This window comes from Colletotrichum acutatum (assembly GCF_030867785.1).
Source record: "Colletotrichum acutatum strain CBS 112980 chromosome Unknown BDZ83scaffold_1, whole genome shotgun sequence".
NCBI classification, from domain to species: domain Eukaryota; kingdom Fungi; phylum Ascomycota; class Sordariomycetes; order Glomerellales; family Glomerellaceae; genus Colletotrichum; species Colletotrichum acutatum.
The window spans coordinates 170,259-186,952 of NW_026848995.1; the positions used below are offsets into that span (position 1 = coordinate 170,259).

Sequence of the window (16,694 nt, forward strand, 5' to 3'; positions counted from 1 at the left end):
CATGTCCAGTACCGCGCTTGTACCTCGAAGGGGCTGGTCTCGTAGCCCTGTTCATTGGTGGCATCGGTCCTGGGCATACCCTCCGTCAACGGATCCTCCTCTTCTTCATGGTGAGTGTATGAATGGCGTGTGGATTTCGTGGCGCCTTTTCTGCAGCTAGTGGCCAAGATGTTCGAATAGGCTGAACCAACGGGCCAAGACGTCCACCAGCAGCGCCGCTTGCACCACTTGGCGCACTTCTTTCGGCTTTTGACTTCTTTTGTACGTGATATCGCGTTTCCCAATGAGGAGGTTTGTCACCTTTGCGTTTTGTGTGAAGACTCGTTGTTGCATTGTGCTCTCTGTTGCCCGGACAGACCTTGCAGCAATAGTAAAGCTCATTGGACAACATCAGATGATCTCGCCATTGTACTTTGACATGGCATCGTGCAATTAGCAAAGCACCCTTGCGGCGACATGAAATTCTTCAACGGCTCGCAAAGACCGAAGATCGCTTGTGTGGATCGAGGGATTGCTGATGACCTCTTGAGGGTCGGATTGCCTATGCCATTGTTGGTTCCGAGCCTCTTGAACCTGCATAATAGTGCGCGCTGAGGTTACAGCGAGCCAAGAAGCGCGAGTGGGCTCGCTCCCCTCTTGGGCCGGGATGTTTTCGAGACGGAGCTCTACCAATTCTCTATTTTTCTTGGTTGACGTGGCTCTTGTTCTCCATAAGTCCGTGGTGGATACTGGACGATTACATGGGTTCTGTCCTAGTGTAGGAACCCCCCTGGTCGCTGAAGAAGAGCTGGCCCGGTCGATGTCGTGATGGAATGATGCTATCTTGCGGGGTTGACTAGGCACGGAGGAGAAAGTCGAGGAAACCCACCAGCAAGTCTCCATCCACCCCCTCCTTCGAACCAGGCCTCTCGAATCGACGCGAGGGCGGGAAGATCGTGAGCCTGTCCATCCGGGCTTGCGACGGACAAAGTTTGCGGAGAGCAGATTGCTGACAGGCAGGTGTGGCATAGTGCTGTGCACTACAGGCGCGAGACGCGGCCTGGATCGCACGAGGTGCTTCCCCGGCGGATCTCGGGCTGCGAGCATGAACGATTGCGATGCATGTTGATGTCAACCATGGTTGCGCAGCCGCAGATCCAGTGTCACAGGACGGGGCCTAGCAACGAAGACGGGGCACAAGTCCCTCTTTAACGATGCCGTTCTTTTTCCCGTATCATTCGATGTCCTGGCCGCATGGAGTGTATCTGTAGCAAGAGAGCCTATAGCATCTCAGAAATGATGATTTGTTGGGCACCTATAAGCACGCCCGTACTTTGTTATAGTATCCGAAAGTCTCCGTCTACGTGTCGGCAAGACGGGATAGACGGGCGGCGCGAAGACGACGCTGGCCCACTTGGCTAGATCGACTCCGCCGAGCTTCGGCCATGATCAGCCTCTATACTCTGGGCGTGCGGAGGATCGTGACGAGGGTCAGGGCTAGGGTTTCTTTTTCGTTCGCAAGATGCCCGTACGGATCCGTACCCCGTACGCATAATCCGTATCCGCGCTGACTGCGGCGCTGCGTTGAACTTGAAGTTGATGATCCGTACGACAATAGCGATTCGTGTTCAGGTAATAGTGGCGCCCCTGGAGAGGTGACTTCCATATCGGAATGTGGCTTCCTCATGCGGAACAGCTTCGAGTGGTATTGAGGCACAGATGTCAAGGTGAGATGAGGTGAGGCAAGGTGTGCTCAGTCGGGACCGTTGATTGAGTGGGCGACATTTCTGGTTTAGGAACTGACGACCGGCCAGCCGGGGCCAGTAACATGGTAACGTCGTAAATGCAGAGCTTTGCTGTTCATCCATACTCAAGACTGCCGCAGCTCAATTGTGTAGTACTGTGTACTTTTCGAGTCGGCCATATCGTAAGGTATATTGCGACGGAGGGCCCAAATCCCGTGGGCTCGAACGGAGCAGAGCCTCCCTCCTGCTAAGAGGATCTGAGCGTGGCGGCGGCGAGAGTGATGGTTCCTTTGGATGCTTGAAGGGTTCAAAGACCGAGTTAGCGGCGGCGGAGGATGGCCGTGATGTGCACTGATGCGTGGTCCTAGTTGCGGAAACCGACGTGTCTATCCGTAGCCTTGTGGTATATCGTAGTCCCCGGCAAGGATAAGTGGTGTATTCGTACAATACAGTAGGGGCGGAACACGGTGCAGGCATATTGATGTGGAATTGAGAGCGCGGGAGAGAAAGAGATTGACGATGAGGGTTGGAAAGGCCATGGCTTCGCTGATTGGCCACGTAGTCCACCCCCCTCTGTTCTTTGGCAAAGAAAAGAAGTGATGACCCTGGCAATCTGGCTCGCATGGGTGGTGGTGCAGACGCAGGTCCGACGAGAAGCGGATAAGCGCACTGGCTCGCAGGGGAGGGTTACATTAAGGAAAGCCCATGTCGTCTTGGCTTCAGTCCTGGTCCGAGTCGCTGACCCAAACGGGGATATGCACAATGGAAGTGGAGAGGGGGAGGAGGAGGAAAGGAGGGGAAGAGAGAAAGGGACTGGTTTTGCAGTTGCAGCGCCGCAGCGGACAAGTAGCTACAAAGAGGATAAGGTAGGTAGGCACGCCGCACATGATGATATGATGTGATGGTGCGAGGTCCAAGTTGTGTCGGCGAGAACGAGGAGAAGGAAAAGTTGAGATGTGATTGCCGGTGGAGAGGGGATTGCGCGTTTCGACTTGGCCGAAGGTCTGACGATTTGCATATTTGCAGATTTTGCCATCTTGGAACTGCAACTGCAACTCGCATCCGGCAACTTGCGACTGCACCACCAACAGCGGCTGCGGCTGCGGCTGCAGTTGTGGTTGCGGTTGCGTGTCCTGCTCCGCACCGGGGCTCTCTTTCCCTCTCTCTCTCTGTCTCTCTGTTTCTGTCTGTGCGAGACAACCGGGACGGGAGGCCAAAATGCAAAATGTCTGTGGTTATTTTGTCTTTGAGATGAAATCTATCCGTAGATACATTGTGGCCCTGCCTTGCCTTAGCCGCTGGGGTCCGTTGGCGTTCGTTGGCTGAGGGTCAGAACAGACGAGCGCCAAGACTGGGACAAGAAAGATACTTGCCCGATCTGTCGAGGTACCGCGGCCGCCTGTGCGTCGAGGAACCCGCAAGTATCTTTTTTGTGTCTCTGGTTCCCTGCTCCTGGCTTGCTTGACTAAGCCATTCTATGGAGTACCTAGTTGTCCTTCTCCATAGTCAATGCTAGGCTGCCCCTCTCATCAGAGTCGTCTTCGCCTTTTCCTGCCTTGCCTTCCTTATTTTCTGAATGGGAGTACAAGGTCGTCATCACCCACACAGGGAGTCATGAATTGATGTTGAAATCCTTGGTCTCTTGACTGCTGGTTTTTGCGGCTGCTTCTTGTCTTCTTCCTTGGCCTGAGGCACAGAAATATCAATTCGCTTACCGAAGCTTGGCGGCTGTTCTTCATCGGGAACCAGATTCAGCAAGTCCCGTCCAGTGCCCGTTCACTCGGAGGACGGGAGGCCCGTAGCTCTTGTGTACAGATACGTACCTATCCATACTCCTCTAGAGGACCTGGGCTTTACGGACAAGGCAGGGACGATGGGAGAGACTTGGAAGGTACGGAGTACCTCAACGCCCGTACCGTTCGCCGGTTGTCTTTTTGGCAGGAGCCACCCGTCAGCTTGTTGCTGCTATGGCCAGACTACAGTCCGAGGGTCTCGATCGTCTCGGGCATCTTGGATTCTCCCATGTTAAGGTAAAATCCACTCAGAACCATCCACCCACTTTGCCATTTCACAATCCCCAGCCAGCACTTACGTCCAGCCGTGACAAGCCGATAAGCGTCCTTCGCAACCACATTATCATCATCATCGACGACGACAAAACCGACGACAAATGGCAATCATAACACAACGCCAGTGCAGACCATGACAGGTTGACGGCCGTGCGCACTTGAGGTGTGGTTCCATCCAAGCTCGACTCTCGAATGCCGTCGCCCTCAACGGAATAGTGTACGCAGTACGGAGGACGGAGGACTCGCCCTTCCATACCTTGGCATGCCATGCCATGCATGCTTGCTACAGTACTACAGTAAGTGCCTACTAAGTGAGCAAGCATACCTACTCCGCCAGCTTATCACCGCACCTCTATTTCCTCTTTCTGCCGCTGCACCGTGAAAAGACCTGTACTAATCAAGTAGAGCCACCAAGCTAGCAAGGTCGTCTTATCATCATTGTCCTCGTCCTCGTCCTCGGTCTCAGCTCCTAGAACCACAACCCGTCTCCATCAAATCTAGGCCTTTGTTTTTCGCCCGCGCTGTCGGCGCTTGTCAGTGGCCAACCCAAGCTCGTTCGCCTGGTCTTGCTCCGTCGTCAATTGGCAACCCACGGCCGCCACTTTTGACACATTTGACAGATCAAACCAAAATCGCCTTCTCCTAACTGTCCGATTTTGCGTACCTATTCGTGCACAACTTCGTGCCTTACTTGCCGTATTCCCGGTGATTTTCCTACGGATTCTTGGTCGCCGTCATCCCTATTGCGTCTTGACTCATGCCGTCGCATTGGCTCGCTCCCCAACACCTCACGCTGGAGAGTGTGGCACCATGAATTGGAGAAGAATCCTCGATGGACCAACAAGAGTCGCCAGTGTTGAAATATTTTTCAAGAGTTTTTCTTCCTCTGGAGCACAAGTCATTCAGCAGACCCAATTCTGAGCTACCATTGGTTCTATGTTGCATGTTGTCACAACTCACTCTGGATGACGGATTTACTGCTGACGAATTTCGGCTTGAATCAAGGCGTTGCAGATGTTGCATACAATCGTAACCCCCTCTCCAAATGCATGCGAGGCCTAGAACCAATTCATCGTCAGGAATCATGCATGTCTCTCAACGCAACTCTTGCAAGCCGGCTCTCACTGCTACTCGCACGATTAACAAAGCCACAACAGCGATGCATTGATAGAGACTGTCCAAGTCCAGGGTACCTCTCGCCCTCATCTCCAGCCCACTTACCCGACCCACAAGATTTTGGACATCTGTAACAAGTTGACCTTGTGTGGTAACTCTGAGTATTGAACACAGCCAAATTTGAAATTGAATTTGGTGAGTGCTTTCCCTGCCTATTCTCCCCACAGCATCCCTCTAGTCTCCCTCTTCCGACCTGATGTAGGTTCAAAAGCCTCAAAACACGCGTATCATGTCATGCATCTCTGCGTCTGCGTCTGCGTCTCCTCGTCCCCGTCCCGGTCCTGGCGTACGGATGTCTAGCATATACTACTTCGCGACCCGTAGAAGAGGAGTCGAGAATAACGTTCCCCATTAATCCCATCCACTACGAAACACTTTGAGATTTGGACAATGTCTTACCTATGTCATCAGCAAGCCTCTTTTCGTCCACCTGCAGCAAAGACAAGGCCAGGGGTCCGAGAGTAAGGAGGGGGAGGGGCAGCCTGGCAGGCCTCGTGTCAAGCATCGGAACACAAGGTGGGCTGTTTGATAACGTAAACAAGGACGCAGACGAAGACCCCCAACCCATCGAAAAGGCTGTCAACTTGCACCTCTTGACCTCACAGTTCGAGCTTGGGCTCTCTGATTGGGTGGCATCGCGTTCGATCTCACCCATCTATCCATCCACCCATCTGCCACAACTTGAAGCTCGAAGCTCTGCTTGAAGTAGTGGCTGGCAGCAGTCAGTTCTTGGTTTCTCTCGGTAACCAGTGACCGATAGATGGGCAGTCCGACCTCTTGCCTCCGAGTGTCCGGACATCTTCGATCCGGAAACTTTGGCCCTGCGGGGTTTTACGTGCCCTCAGAACATCACCTGCCTCATTGCCCCCGTTGAGTGTGGGGTGCTCGATTATCTTAGCTTGGCCTACTAAGCATCCTAATCTAGCCAAGTCTCGAACCATTCAGTGAACTAGTAGGGATGGAGGGGTGTAGGGTTCGACCGATGATGGTGGGTGTGAGATCTCATTCTTCAAGGCAACCACCACGACAACCACCGAAAACTAGTCGCACGTACTCCGTCTCGCGAGGCTAGTCGTCCAAGCCAGCCCGATGTGAGTCAAGAGAGGCGCATCTGACGAAGCAGCCAAATGCCACTAGAGAGCACATGGACGATGTTCAAGACTTGAGATGAGCAGGAGAACACCACCACTACCACAAAGGGTCACAACAATCAACCCGGAACCGTATTCATTCCTCAGCTCATCGTCTTCGGGCGAGCATCGCGGCAAACGACGGCCAAACCAGAGCCGCGTGCTCGTATGGGCTTTCAACCCCCCTTCCAAATTCTCCACACCCACCAGCCTCACCAAGGACGTCATGTAAGACGATATCACACACCACTCTACCGTGGTAACGAGGCGCATGAACATGGCACAGCCTCTCACCAACATTGAATTTCGATTTCCGGATGGGACTGAATAGTTCCTTGAGGCCAGGCCAGACCTTTCCGGCCGGAGAATTAGTGAGCAAGGTAGGTATTCGCAGACCTTGGCCCTGCCGTGTAACCGGGGGTCATATCGTGGGGTCCGACTTGAAGAGAAGCCACACACACACATACAGTATCGCATGTCAGATATCGCGGGTTTCCCGGAAACCGTTTATTGGGGGCCAACACCATGGCGGGATACGAGACTACGCGTCAAATCACCCTGCCGTGTAACGAATGCCACCAACCTTCCCTCCCCTCTCCCCCCCCCCCTGGCACACATGCCGTGCTTGCTGCTCGTTTCTTCTTCCTGGGGACCCCCCCCCCCCGATCCAAGTAGTCGATCCCCCAGTTCGTCGGGATGCAGGGACATTGTATTCCCATTGGCTCGGTAGCCCTTTCTTTTTCCAGCTTGTGTTGAAGAACGATATGCAGCTGCCCTACATCACGCATCGCATCACGAACTACTGATAGATAGTGGAGGGGAAACTCATGAGCCTCATTTTTTTTTGGGGGGTTTGCTGTGGAATTTTGCTTTCTTTTCTTCAGTCTATGGAAAGCTGTCTCTTGGTCTGAGTGGAAAGAAGATGGAATAATGGTAGAGACCAACTGTCTAATGCCTTGCCTGCCGCCTTCTCTCTGTGTGTGTCTTCCTGATTTCCCATGTCTCGCAATGCATCGAATAAAATGCCTCCGACGAAGATCAAAGCTGCCTGCCCTGTTGCCCGCCGCGCGATGTACCTTTTCCGACTGCCTCTCTTTCGTTTCTGAAATTGAGAAGAAGGAAAGAAAGAAATCACAAAGACCTATCCTTCGCCCTCGCCATTTTTGGGGTGTTTTTGATAAAGTGAAAGAAAAAGAGACCAAGAGTCGAGAAAATCCAGGGAGGAAAACCTGTATCCCTGAAGCAGATGACCAAACCACCTATTCCTGCTCTCCATGCTGAATGGTTTCCATGCCGTTGATGATTATACTCTTGACACGCACTTCTGTGCTGTGGTTCCATTTCCCGTATGCGATCGTTCGTGTATTCATCGTAAAGAGGAAAGAACAACAAAACTTTTCCCGTTCCAAAGTCCTTTTGGGTCGGTGATTTTTGTTTTCCGGAAAAGAGGCGCAAAGAAAAATGAAGAAAGGGTGGATGATTAACCCTCTTCGTTTCCGCCTTCCAGGAAAGAAGACATAAGAAAGCCACCCAAGCCAGAGTCCCGTTTCTCCTCTGGCAAACCAATGTGTTGCAAATTCATAATTCGTGATATTCGTGGCTGCCTTGGACCTAGTCCGTGGGGTGCTCCAGGAGGGAGAAGGTGACGTGAGGCGCCTTGATATCCTTCGCGGGGAAGGTGTTCATGCGCACAGTCTGGGGTCGGCGCGCCTCGTTAGCCGGGCGGTGCCAGTCGGAGACCTTCTCGGTCATCTGACGCTCGAAGCGGTAGCGGACGAGGTCCTGGCCACCGGGAGGCGTAGTAAGACTCATGGCTCGCTTGGGACGAGGAGTCAGACGGATGTCGTCGTTGGTATCACCATCGGCTCTGCTGCCCCAGGAGGTCTGTTGTCAAAGTGTTAGCAAAGTTGATATCATCATAATTTGCTATGAGTTGCCACCTACCATCTTGAGGGTAGACAAGGCGTAGAGCTTGATGATTCCGTGGGCCCATCCAAAGAGGATGGAGACGGGCAGGAAGAGAATGTCGCTAGGGTTGCGACGGAAGAGGTTCACGAGCTTGACGACCTTGGTGAAGCCGAACACGAAGATGATCTGGGCCCAGAGGGCCTGGCGGCGGCTCTCAACGTCCCAGTCGGCAGTACCCTTCCACAAAGCGAAGATGATGAGGGGGTCGAAGAGGAATGCCAAGGATGTGAAGGTCGCTATGTGGAGAGCATAAGTGCACCAGGGCTGCTGACTGTAGTCGCCATGGATTAGCATACCATGCCAGAAAAAGGAAGGAATCCCAGATGGGTGGGTTTCAACTTACGTGAGAACGTATCTCTCCCGGACAAGACTGGTCCAGTTGCTACGCCAGTTGCTGCGAGCCCAGCGGGAGCACTGGTAAAGGAACTTGGTGCTATTCTCCAGAGTGGTCTCGAGCTCGCACTCCTTCTCGTACTGGATCCAAGTCTTCCACTGGTGGCTGACGAGCCAGCGAGTGACAAAGTTGTCGTCGTCGGCGTTGAGGATGTACTTGCCCCACTTCTCAGTCTTGAAGCCCTCAAGGAAGTCGTGGCTGGACAGAATCTCAGATCGGTAGGCACCAGTTCGGCCAGACATGCAGGATGTACCGCCATCGAGGTTGTGGGTGGCCGAGATCTCGAAGTTGCGTCTCTCAATGTAGGCAGCCCCGAGCCAGTTGAAGATGCGAGTGGACAGCGGGCCATCCCAGACGCGCTTAACTCTCTGGCAAGTGCCAACACCGCCAATCTTGGGATCCTCAAAGGGAGCGAGGATCCAGGGCATCATGGTAGAAGGCCAGGTGACATCATCGTCGGCCATGATGGTGAGCTTGGTCGTAACCTTGGGCAGAGCTTCGCAGACCTGAAGACGCTTGTTGGCAATGGGGGTAGAGTAGACCTGAACGTTAGGGTGAGGAAGGCTGCGAGCAAGCTTCTCAAGAGAGGCATGCTTCTCGCTGGTGGTAACGAGCATCAGAACGCGAGGGTTGCAGGCGATAATGCTGAGCAGAGAAGGACGAAGCTCCTCAAAGACATTGTGAATGGTGGGGATGATGACGGTAACATCGTCAGCTGTGAAAGTAGGGTTGGCGGGAATCGGCTTGGACTTGTAGACCCAGTGGCTGACGCAGTTGACGAGGAGGCGGGTGTAACGATGAAGCCTGCCAAGGAAGATTAGACACACAAGATGGCGAAAATCGAAAGGGGCAAGGCAGATATTTGCTACGATAGCAGTAGCAGTGGGGTGTGATTTTTTTTTTTTTGCAGGAAGTAGTGACTTACCAGAGGGCGATGAACAGGTACATCCAGGCAGTAGGGGACCAGCCAAAGCCAAGGTTGGGCAAGAAGAGATTCATGATGTCTGCCATCGTGAATTGCTTCCTGCGGTTGGAGAGTGCGCGTGCGTGATTCTGAGGTGATTCGGAGAGGGCCGTGAAGGAATTTTTGATGGAGATGGGAAGGGGAGCCCAACAAAGCCGCAATGAGAGGGATTGCGCGCGTGGTTGCTGGGTGTTGTGGAGGGCGAGGAGGATGAGAAGAAGGGAGTGGGAGAAGGAGTTGGGTTTTGTGCCTTCTGGTGCAGAGAAATTCTCAAAGAGTTAGAAGGTGGCAGGAGGTCCAGGCCTTGAGTGTGCCTTCCTTCCCAGAATATCGTCTTGGTGAATTTGAACAAGTCCCGTGATTTCTTCTTTGATTTGCCCTTTGATGAATATGTTTGTTGCGTATTCAGATGAGATGGTCCACTTCTTGTTTTCTGACCGAGATGTGATGTGTGTGTGAGAGATGTTTTGCTGAGGTGAGGCAACCTTAGAACTTTCAACAGTTTCGAACTGGTACCCAATGTGATGTGAATGCGAGAAATCTAGATGGTATCTCCAATCTGCTCTGCTTCCTACGAGGTATCACGCTCGCGGTTCTAGAGTAGCGTGTGGTGGATGACTGTCGAGAGAGTTCCGGATGATGAGTTTTTGCTCGATCTATGTGTCGTCGTGCAGCTTCCAAAGCCAAGTCCTGCTCTCGCTCTATCTTCAAGTCTCTTCTTCCTTTCTGTCTAGAAGGACCCTAACGATCGAGGTAGTAGATCGGACTAGCAGAGCGCTTTGTCTGTGTCCGTCGTCGGAGGTGGTATCAAAGAATGACACGGGCAAGACGGAAGGACCAACACCCAAGCCACGTGTATGGGATGCTGGAGGCGGGGGGAGGGGGATTTCGAGAAGGGTTCAAACAAAGTATTATACAGAGATGAAAGATGGCAATGGGAACTCAAACCATTGCGCGGACCAATTGGTCTTTTAAAAAACAACAATGACCCGGGGGAGAGGAAGTGGTGATGAGGTCGTCCGAGGAGAGTAGGTCGTCCTGGGGCGAGGGACAAGGATATATACGTAGCCAGATGTGGTGGAGGGTTGGCAGGCATGCATGGGTTGTTTAGTTTAGAGATGCGCCCATGCATGGGGACGGTAATGGTGGCTCCATCCAAACAAGGCAAAAAAAGTACTGGATATGTACGGAGTATGGATGGATGTGTCTAATGTGTGGTAATGGATTATGGATGTACGGACTTGTCGACTGGACTTGTCTAAGATTGTGGTGCAAGAAGGCAAGACGATGGGTCTTGAAGGTACTTCGTCTAGACTGGCACCTACTCGCGGCCTGTTTTCTTAGCTACACCACACTCACCACTGGCTCTCTCTCGCTCACACAGATAGACATGCATCACGTTCGTCTGTAAGGGTATTGGGGCAGAGACGAGGGGCAGACGAGGGGAGGGGTGCGCGGCGGTTGTATCGGGGTTGGGGAGCAGAAGAAGAAGGGGAGGGGTGAGCATGTTGGTGGATGGGGGTGCAGAAGGGCGTGTGCAGATGTGCCAGTTGCAGAAAAAAAAAACAGAGAGAGAGAGTGTGTGTGAGAGAGAGAAAGGCAGAGGAGGCGTTCAAATCGTCCATCTCTTCTCCCACCCAGTCCATCCATGGGCCCCCAGCCAGGGTTCCCAGAGTACGAAGCAGGTACTTGCGCGTACTTGGAGCGGAAGAGCCCACAACCGCACTCCAAGTATCTTTTTCTTCCCCTCCTCTCTCACTCATTCGCTCACTCCAGTCTTTCACTCTCACTGAGTGAGTGCGTATCTGTGTGTATGTCTCTCTGTCTCTGGTGCTACCACCACCCTGCCTGCCTCCCAGCTGCGTCTGCCGCCGCCGCTACTGCTGCAACTACGTCTTCGCCTGCTGCTGCTGCTGCTGCCGCTGCTACTATTGCTGCTGCCTCTTGTCTCCAACACTGGCTGGATTGACGACCGGCTACGCATGGGCTGCGGCCCTTGTGGGTGCAGGTCCAAAATGGGGCCCAGAGGCTGGCTTTTGTGGCACCGTGTTGGGACGACGCTTCTTTAGCAAGCATCCAGATAGCCTGCAGTGGGCAGGCAATCGTCTCGCCATGGACGCATCGCACCGATGGGCATCAGCACTTGCGAAGAGTAGTGCTGCGATATGTCCTCGCACTGCATCGTTTGCCATCGCACCTCGACGGCCGTCCTTCGGCGCGCATGCGACGGAGATGTGTCAAGAAACGGGAAACGTGAATTGGAGCCATCCGGTATGATGTCCCGCCTGCCTGCCTACCCTGCCCTGCTTGCTCTCCTCGTCTTACTTCCTTGTTGACGTCTGTCTGACCTGCAACCGCAGTCAGGTAGTTTCAAGAATGGAGGCGACTGCTGGAGTCAACCAAGGAACACGAGCCATCATAACCCTCTAGGACCCTCGAACCTCGACCCTGGAAGCGAAACAACACGACAGGCATGGTAATAGTAAAAGGCGGCTGGAGTTGAGGGTACTGAGCCACTGGCTGGTCCCTGCCCTCTCCTCTTCCCCTCCCCTCCTCCTCTTGGCCCCATCACGCTATGAATGGCGACTGGGGAAACGCGAATCACAGGGCGGAGGCGATTTGGTGGGGAGGGGAGCGAAACGACGGCAGCCTGTGGAGGCTGTATGAGGGCATGGCTTGAAGAAACAGAGAGGGGGACGAGGAATGTGAGAGGCGACGAGAAGCGACGAGACTCACAAGAAAGGTTAGCATATATTTTTATTTTATTCTTTTATCTTTTCAGAATGGGTACTCTATAGTACTGCTACTGTATAGTAAGACTGGCAAGCCGCAAGAGCCTAGTGTAGCGCGCGAATAACGCCATACCCTGTGCACTAGGGAGGGTCTGCTTGCCTTGGTTGGCTGCCGTACTCCATTCTCCATGGTTGAGCGGCTAGTTGATGTGGAAAATGGCAGCACGGCGAGATTTGGAGATCCACTGTTTTGGTGGACAGATTCCATCATTCGTTTGAGTACGACCGGGCATCTGCACATACAGAGACAAAAGGTGGAGAGCTTCTGGAGGAGCGGCTGGCGACAAGGACCAGGAACAGAGCCTTTCCGTCAATGGCCTCGATTCTTGACCTGAAAAGTTGCAACAGACCGAGGGTAATGACCAGGGCCTGGCGGAACAACTTTAGGCGAGGTCGAATCAACGGCCCGGTAATGAGATGGCTCGACGCCTGAGAAAGCTGGGGGAATATTACGGCAAGAGATAGGTAGGTACCTTGAAGACAAGAGGGTGGAATTCGAAATAACCGACCCGGTCTGCTCATCAGCAGCAACCTGGCGTCTGAAGACAGTATTAGCAATATCCGTAGGCCGTAGGAAACAGTAACCTCATGGGCAGGGCAACTTAGCCGCAGACAGACTCTTGCAATGCCTGGGAGGGGTAAAATCCTGGAAAAATTGGAGAAAAGCAGCCTCCAGTCGCTAGGGGTGAGAAAAACATCGGCTCGCCATCTCTGTGTACGCACTGACAAACCCCCGGCATGGCCTGGGCCGTTGTAGAGTCTCCAGTTTTCGCATCTGACAAACGGACGGCCGGCGTGGAGTCTCATTGAGCGGATGAACAAGCATTCGTGCTGCTTATTATGGATACCCGTCCCTTCTCTGGCCCATGATGAAGCAGAGACCGGACCAGATTTGGACGAGCGTACGAAGCCAGACAAGAGTTAAATCCGGCTCTGCCTGCTACGGCTTCTGTGTCTTGACCTTGCCGCTGCCGCGTACTGGGGCTCTCGAATGGTACCGAGGACATTATCTCTCGGACCTGCAGGTCCCTCAACTGATCCTTTGAGATATCCGTATGTCGCTCGTCTCTGTCACTCCTCAGTCCGTCTGAATCCCTTGTTCCTTCCCCCACCTGTCGGTTGGTGGTCAGGAAGCGAGGTTGAGGGTGCATACGTTTGTGTACGAATAGGCGTGCACCAGGCTGGGTGACGCCAGGGCTGCTTGACTGCTGCTTTTCAAGAGCATACAATGTAGAGTCTGACTCTTGATGGAGGGCCATTGTCGCTCTGAAGATTCTGATATCTGATGGATGGTGCAGCCAGGACCGTGACAGACGCAGTGCCGTCGCTTTTGCACTCACATTCTCCAGTCTGACCTGCCACATTGCGATGACCGGACCGACAGGGTAGACGTTCCATGATGCTCCTGATCCTTGCCTGACTTGGCCGGGGCGGATACTGTTTTCGTGATGATAACGGCCCCGGGGTTCGTCCTCGCAAAGAGGCGCGAATATTTCCCGTAGCTTGTAGATCGCTTGGCTTGGGGTTGAATGAATTGACCAGACAGAACGTGCGCAGGCAGGGCCGAACAAGCGGAAGAGCCACTGGCCCCCATGCTGCGTTGTCCTGTGCTTTACTGTGTACACAGTACTGAGCTGCGGAGTGCGTGCTGGGGTGGTGGAGATTTGGCGGATAGTATCCATTAATCATCAGCAAGCCAGTCGGTCTCCCGTCTCTTCCTGGTGGCCGACGGGAGCAGGAAGTAAAAGGCTAGAAACCCATTCTTTGCCATAGACCGGACCGGATGGGATGCACTGATACTAGATTGGCACACCCACCGCGACCGCTTCCGTGCCGGCCGAGCAGGAGGGCGTAGCCAAATTGTTCTTCGTGAAGGAACATGTGCATAGCGGCATATGACATTGGTTGCAGGAAATAGGAAGAAAGGCAGCACCCCATGATAACAGGTCGTATGCGGCACTGAATCTGGCTGGTGCCGGCCGCTATCTCGGGGTCCTTGACATCGAAAGTCTCTCTAGAGCATGGAGGCAGGCAGGCAGGCCACATCAGGCCGGACCGTCTTGCTGCATGCTGCAAGCCATGAATCCATGAACTTGATTTTGACCCTAGAATTGAGAAAAAAACATGCGAATTACTTGCATTTTCGTGAGACATTGATCAGTCCATCCTTCAAAAGTTCGGGCCTGACATCAGAAAGCACTCGCATGGTGTATGTAGGAGACGACAAGGACGAGGCAGCATGTGGATGGACAAATTAGGTGTGGTGTGCGAGAACAGCATAGAGATGCTTTAATGTCTGACTGTCGTGATCTCGATTGAACACTAGCCGAAGAAGACGAGACGAGGACTAGCCGCATCAGGACGGGAGGACGTCGTGCCTGTTTCCTAGAGAAGATAGGTATCCGTAATCGCATGCTCTTTGGGATGGTATGGCGTGGGCCCGAAGTTGCCTCGCAGAAGACATGAGGGCAGACGGGCGACAGCGGCTGGAGGTGACAGCCGGATCGGCCGTTCGGCAACGGCTGCCACATTCGGGTGCCCAGTTTGGTGAAGCCGTTGAGGATTGTGCGGGTGCAGTGCAGCTCGTCAATGCCTAGCATGAGGCATGATCAGATCCCGAGTCTGTCAATCTCTTCAGTCAACCTGTGGGTGCTTGCTAGTCAAGTAAGTAAGGTATTGCAGGTACCTTGAGAGCGATGATGCATTAGTGAAGAAAGGGAAAATGGTGGTTGACGAGGGGGGGGGGGGGCAAAGGAGGGGAAAAGAAGATGGATTGCATATTGACTGAGTCGATCCTCCGTTGTGGTTGAGGGCAGGCGGCAGGCGGCGGAGCGGCGGAGAGACATTCCATCAAGGCGGGCGGGAAGATGGAGATAGTGTGATGGGTGCAAATGCAACTGCAGGCCGGACCTTGGTAAGTATCAGAATTAGCACCTCTAGTCTGTGACAGGAGACCAGCAGAAGTTTCAAGAGTACCTCAGAATACCAAGAGTTGTATATATCCGTACATGGAGATATGAGAGTTTAGACGGCAAGATTGCCTGCCGTTGGAGAGTTGATTTTGAGTGGCTCGGGCTGGGCATGGAGTGCCTCTTTGGAGCGACTTGCCGGGGACATGTCTCAGTCTATTTTGGCACCTCATGATTGATTGTCTTGGATGGAGACGGTTGAGAGAAAGCCGCGCCTTAGCGGCTCCAGTGACGACTAGGTAGAGATGCCAATGATGAATGAGTGTGAGGGCGGGAGGGAACAAGGTGGAATGTGACGTGAGGCAAGTGAACAGTTGACTGGGCGTACGGAGTGGCCTGGACCACAGCTGGTGGTGTCCATATCTGCGGTTGGTCATCCATTGTCCGTCCCATGGATAGGTAAACAAACTGGCGTGTTCATATGTAAGTAAAGGTATGTGAGATGGAGGAGTGTGTGTGATCGCGCGCGTGTGTGCGTTTGTGTGCGTGTGTGCAAGTGCGGGTGTGTGTGGTGGTTCAGATGACATACTTCGGTGCTCAGGTCCTAACCACGATTACGTGGTTATCTTTCCCTCCCATTACGAGGTACCTAAGAAGAAGGCAGTTAGTTACCTACCTTCCACGGGAACCTTCCCATGGAAGTCAAGGCAAGGCAAAGCAAGGCAAAGCAAGGAAGGTGAGGTAGGTAAGGTAGGTACATTTGGGAAGCACGCACGTAGGGAAGGAAGCTTCATCGAGAAGCTCAGAGTGGCTACCTTCCTTGGACCATCTGATCCCAAGGTGGGAAAGTGTCTGTCCGTCTTCCCCGGTCCTGCCCTGCCTTGTTCCTCCTGCCTTGCACCTCCCTTCCATGAGGTAAAGTAAGGTAGAACGTCCCTACCCCGGATTCCGAGCCTGCCCTTGCCTCGATCTTGTATTTCTCAGCCCCGACTGCCTCATACCTTACACAGTAAGGTATGTCCATGGAAATCCGAGTAAGGTCCCTTAGGTACCTACCTACATTAAGTAAGCTACCTCTCGCCATTCTACCTACCTGCCTTCACTCAGCTAAGGTACCTTAACTAAGGTAAGTTCGGGTAGGACAGGTCATTATCAACAACAATGGCTCGCTGAGGTACGAATATTGGAAGATAGTATCCATAGGAACGAATGTGTGTCTACGGAGTAGGTACTTACTTCCGAGAACCTTTGACGTATTCCCAAAATACTAGTCTCTTGGCCAAGTACTCCGTAAAGTATCAATTATTCGCTTCGGTGCCGTGGATGCCAATTTCTTTCGGCTGCTGCGAGGGACATTGCGCCTGCCGCTAGATGAATGCTGCATGGGCTTCCTCCCGCCCCTCGAGCCCAGGTTGATTTGATGCACACATCATTCGTCCGTGGACTATCTTCAGAACCATCTGTCACTTCTCTTCTCTCAGGAGTCAAGACATACGTCTCCGCTGCCAAGGTACTTTGCACATTGGTATCCGTATACCAGTGTTGCTCTCTCGCTAGGTAACCCGACA

At 53.2% G+C, this 16,694-nt stretch overlaps 5 protein-coding genes across 5 annotated transcripts; all 5 read right to left on the bottom strand.

Moving 5' to 3' along the window:
• Nucleotides 1-254: 254 nt before the first annotated feature.
• On the bottom strand, nt 255-1,269 carry BDZ83DRAFT_1303 (uncharacterized protein). Its single transcript, XM_060501205.1, has one exon. It carries the CDS (start codon nt 1,084-1,086, stop codon nt 433-435), a length of 654 nt encoding a protein of 217 aa, XP_060371757.1. The 5' UTR covers nt 1,087-1,269; the 3' UTR covers nt 255-432.
• A 1,682-nt stretch (nt 1,270-2,951) lies between these two features.
• BDZ83DRAFT_725310 (uncharacterized protein) lies at nt 2,952-5,588 on the bottom strand. The gene is made up of 7 exons (XM_060512732.1): nt 5,369-5,588; nt 5,015-5,066; nt 4,586-4,727; nt 4,485-4,507; nt 3,817-4,084; nt 3,548-3,689; nt 2,952-3,296 (listed from the first exon to the last, which is right to left on the bottom strand). The coding sequence occupies exons 1-7, from the start codon at nt 5,535-5,537 to the stop codon at nt 3,211-3,213; spliced, it is 882 nt and encodes a 293-aa protein (XP_060371758.1). The 5' UTR covers nt 5,538-5,588; the 3' UTR covers nt 2,952-3,210.
• A 275-nt stretch (nt 5,589-5,863) lies between these two features.
• Nucleotides 5,864-6,731, bottom strand: BDZ83DRAFT_1376 (uncharacterized protein). Its single transcript, XM_060501258.1, has one exon. It carries the CDS (start codon nt 6,574-6,576, stop codon nt 6,103-6,105), a length of 474 nt encoding a protein of 157 aa, XP_060371759.1. The 5' UTR covers nt 6,577-6,731; the 3' UTR covers nt 5,864-6,102.
• Nucleotides 6,732-7,307: 576 nt separating this feature from the next.
• BDZ83DRAFT_1435 (family 2 glycosyltransferase) lies at nt 7,308-9,831 on the bottom strand. The gene is made up of 4 exons (XM_060501286.1): nt 9,387-9,831; nt 8,411-9,265; nt 8,044-8,338; nt 7,308-7,983 (listed from the first exon to the last, which is right to left on the bottom strand). The coding sequence occupies exons 1-4, from the start codon at nt 9,470-9,472 to the stop codon at nt 7,711-7,713; spliced, it is 1,509 nt and encodes a 502-aa protein (XP_060371760.1). The 5' UTR covers nt 9,473-9,831; the 3' UTR covers nt 7,308-7,710.
• A 2,791-nt stretch (nt 9,832-12,622) lies between these two features.
• BDZ83DRAFT_1558 (uncharacterized protein) lies at nt 12,623-14,153 on the bottom strand. The gene has a single exon (XM_060501360.1). The coding sequence runs from the start codon at nt 13,897-13,899 to the stop codon at nt 13,021-13,023; it is 879 nt and encodes a 292-aa protein (XP_060371761.1). The 5' UTR covers nt 13,900-14,153; the 3' UTR covers nt 12,623-13,020.
• Nucleotides 14,154-16,694: the final 2,541 nt, after the last annotated feature.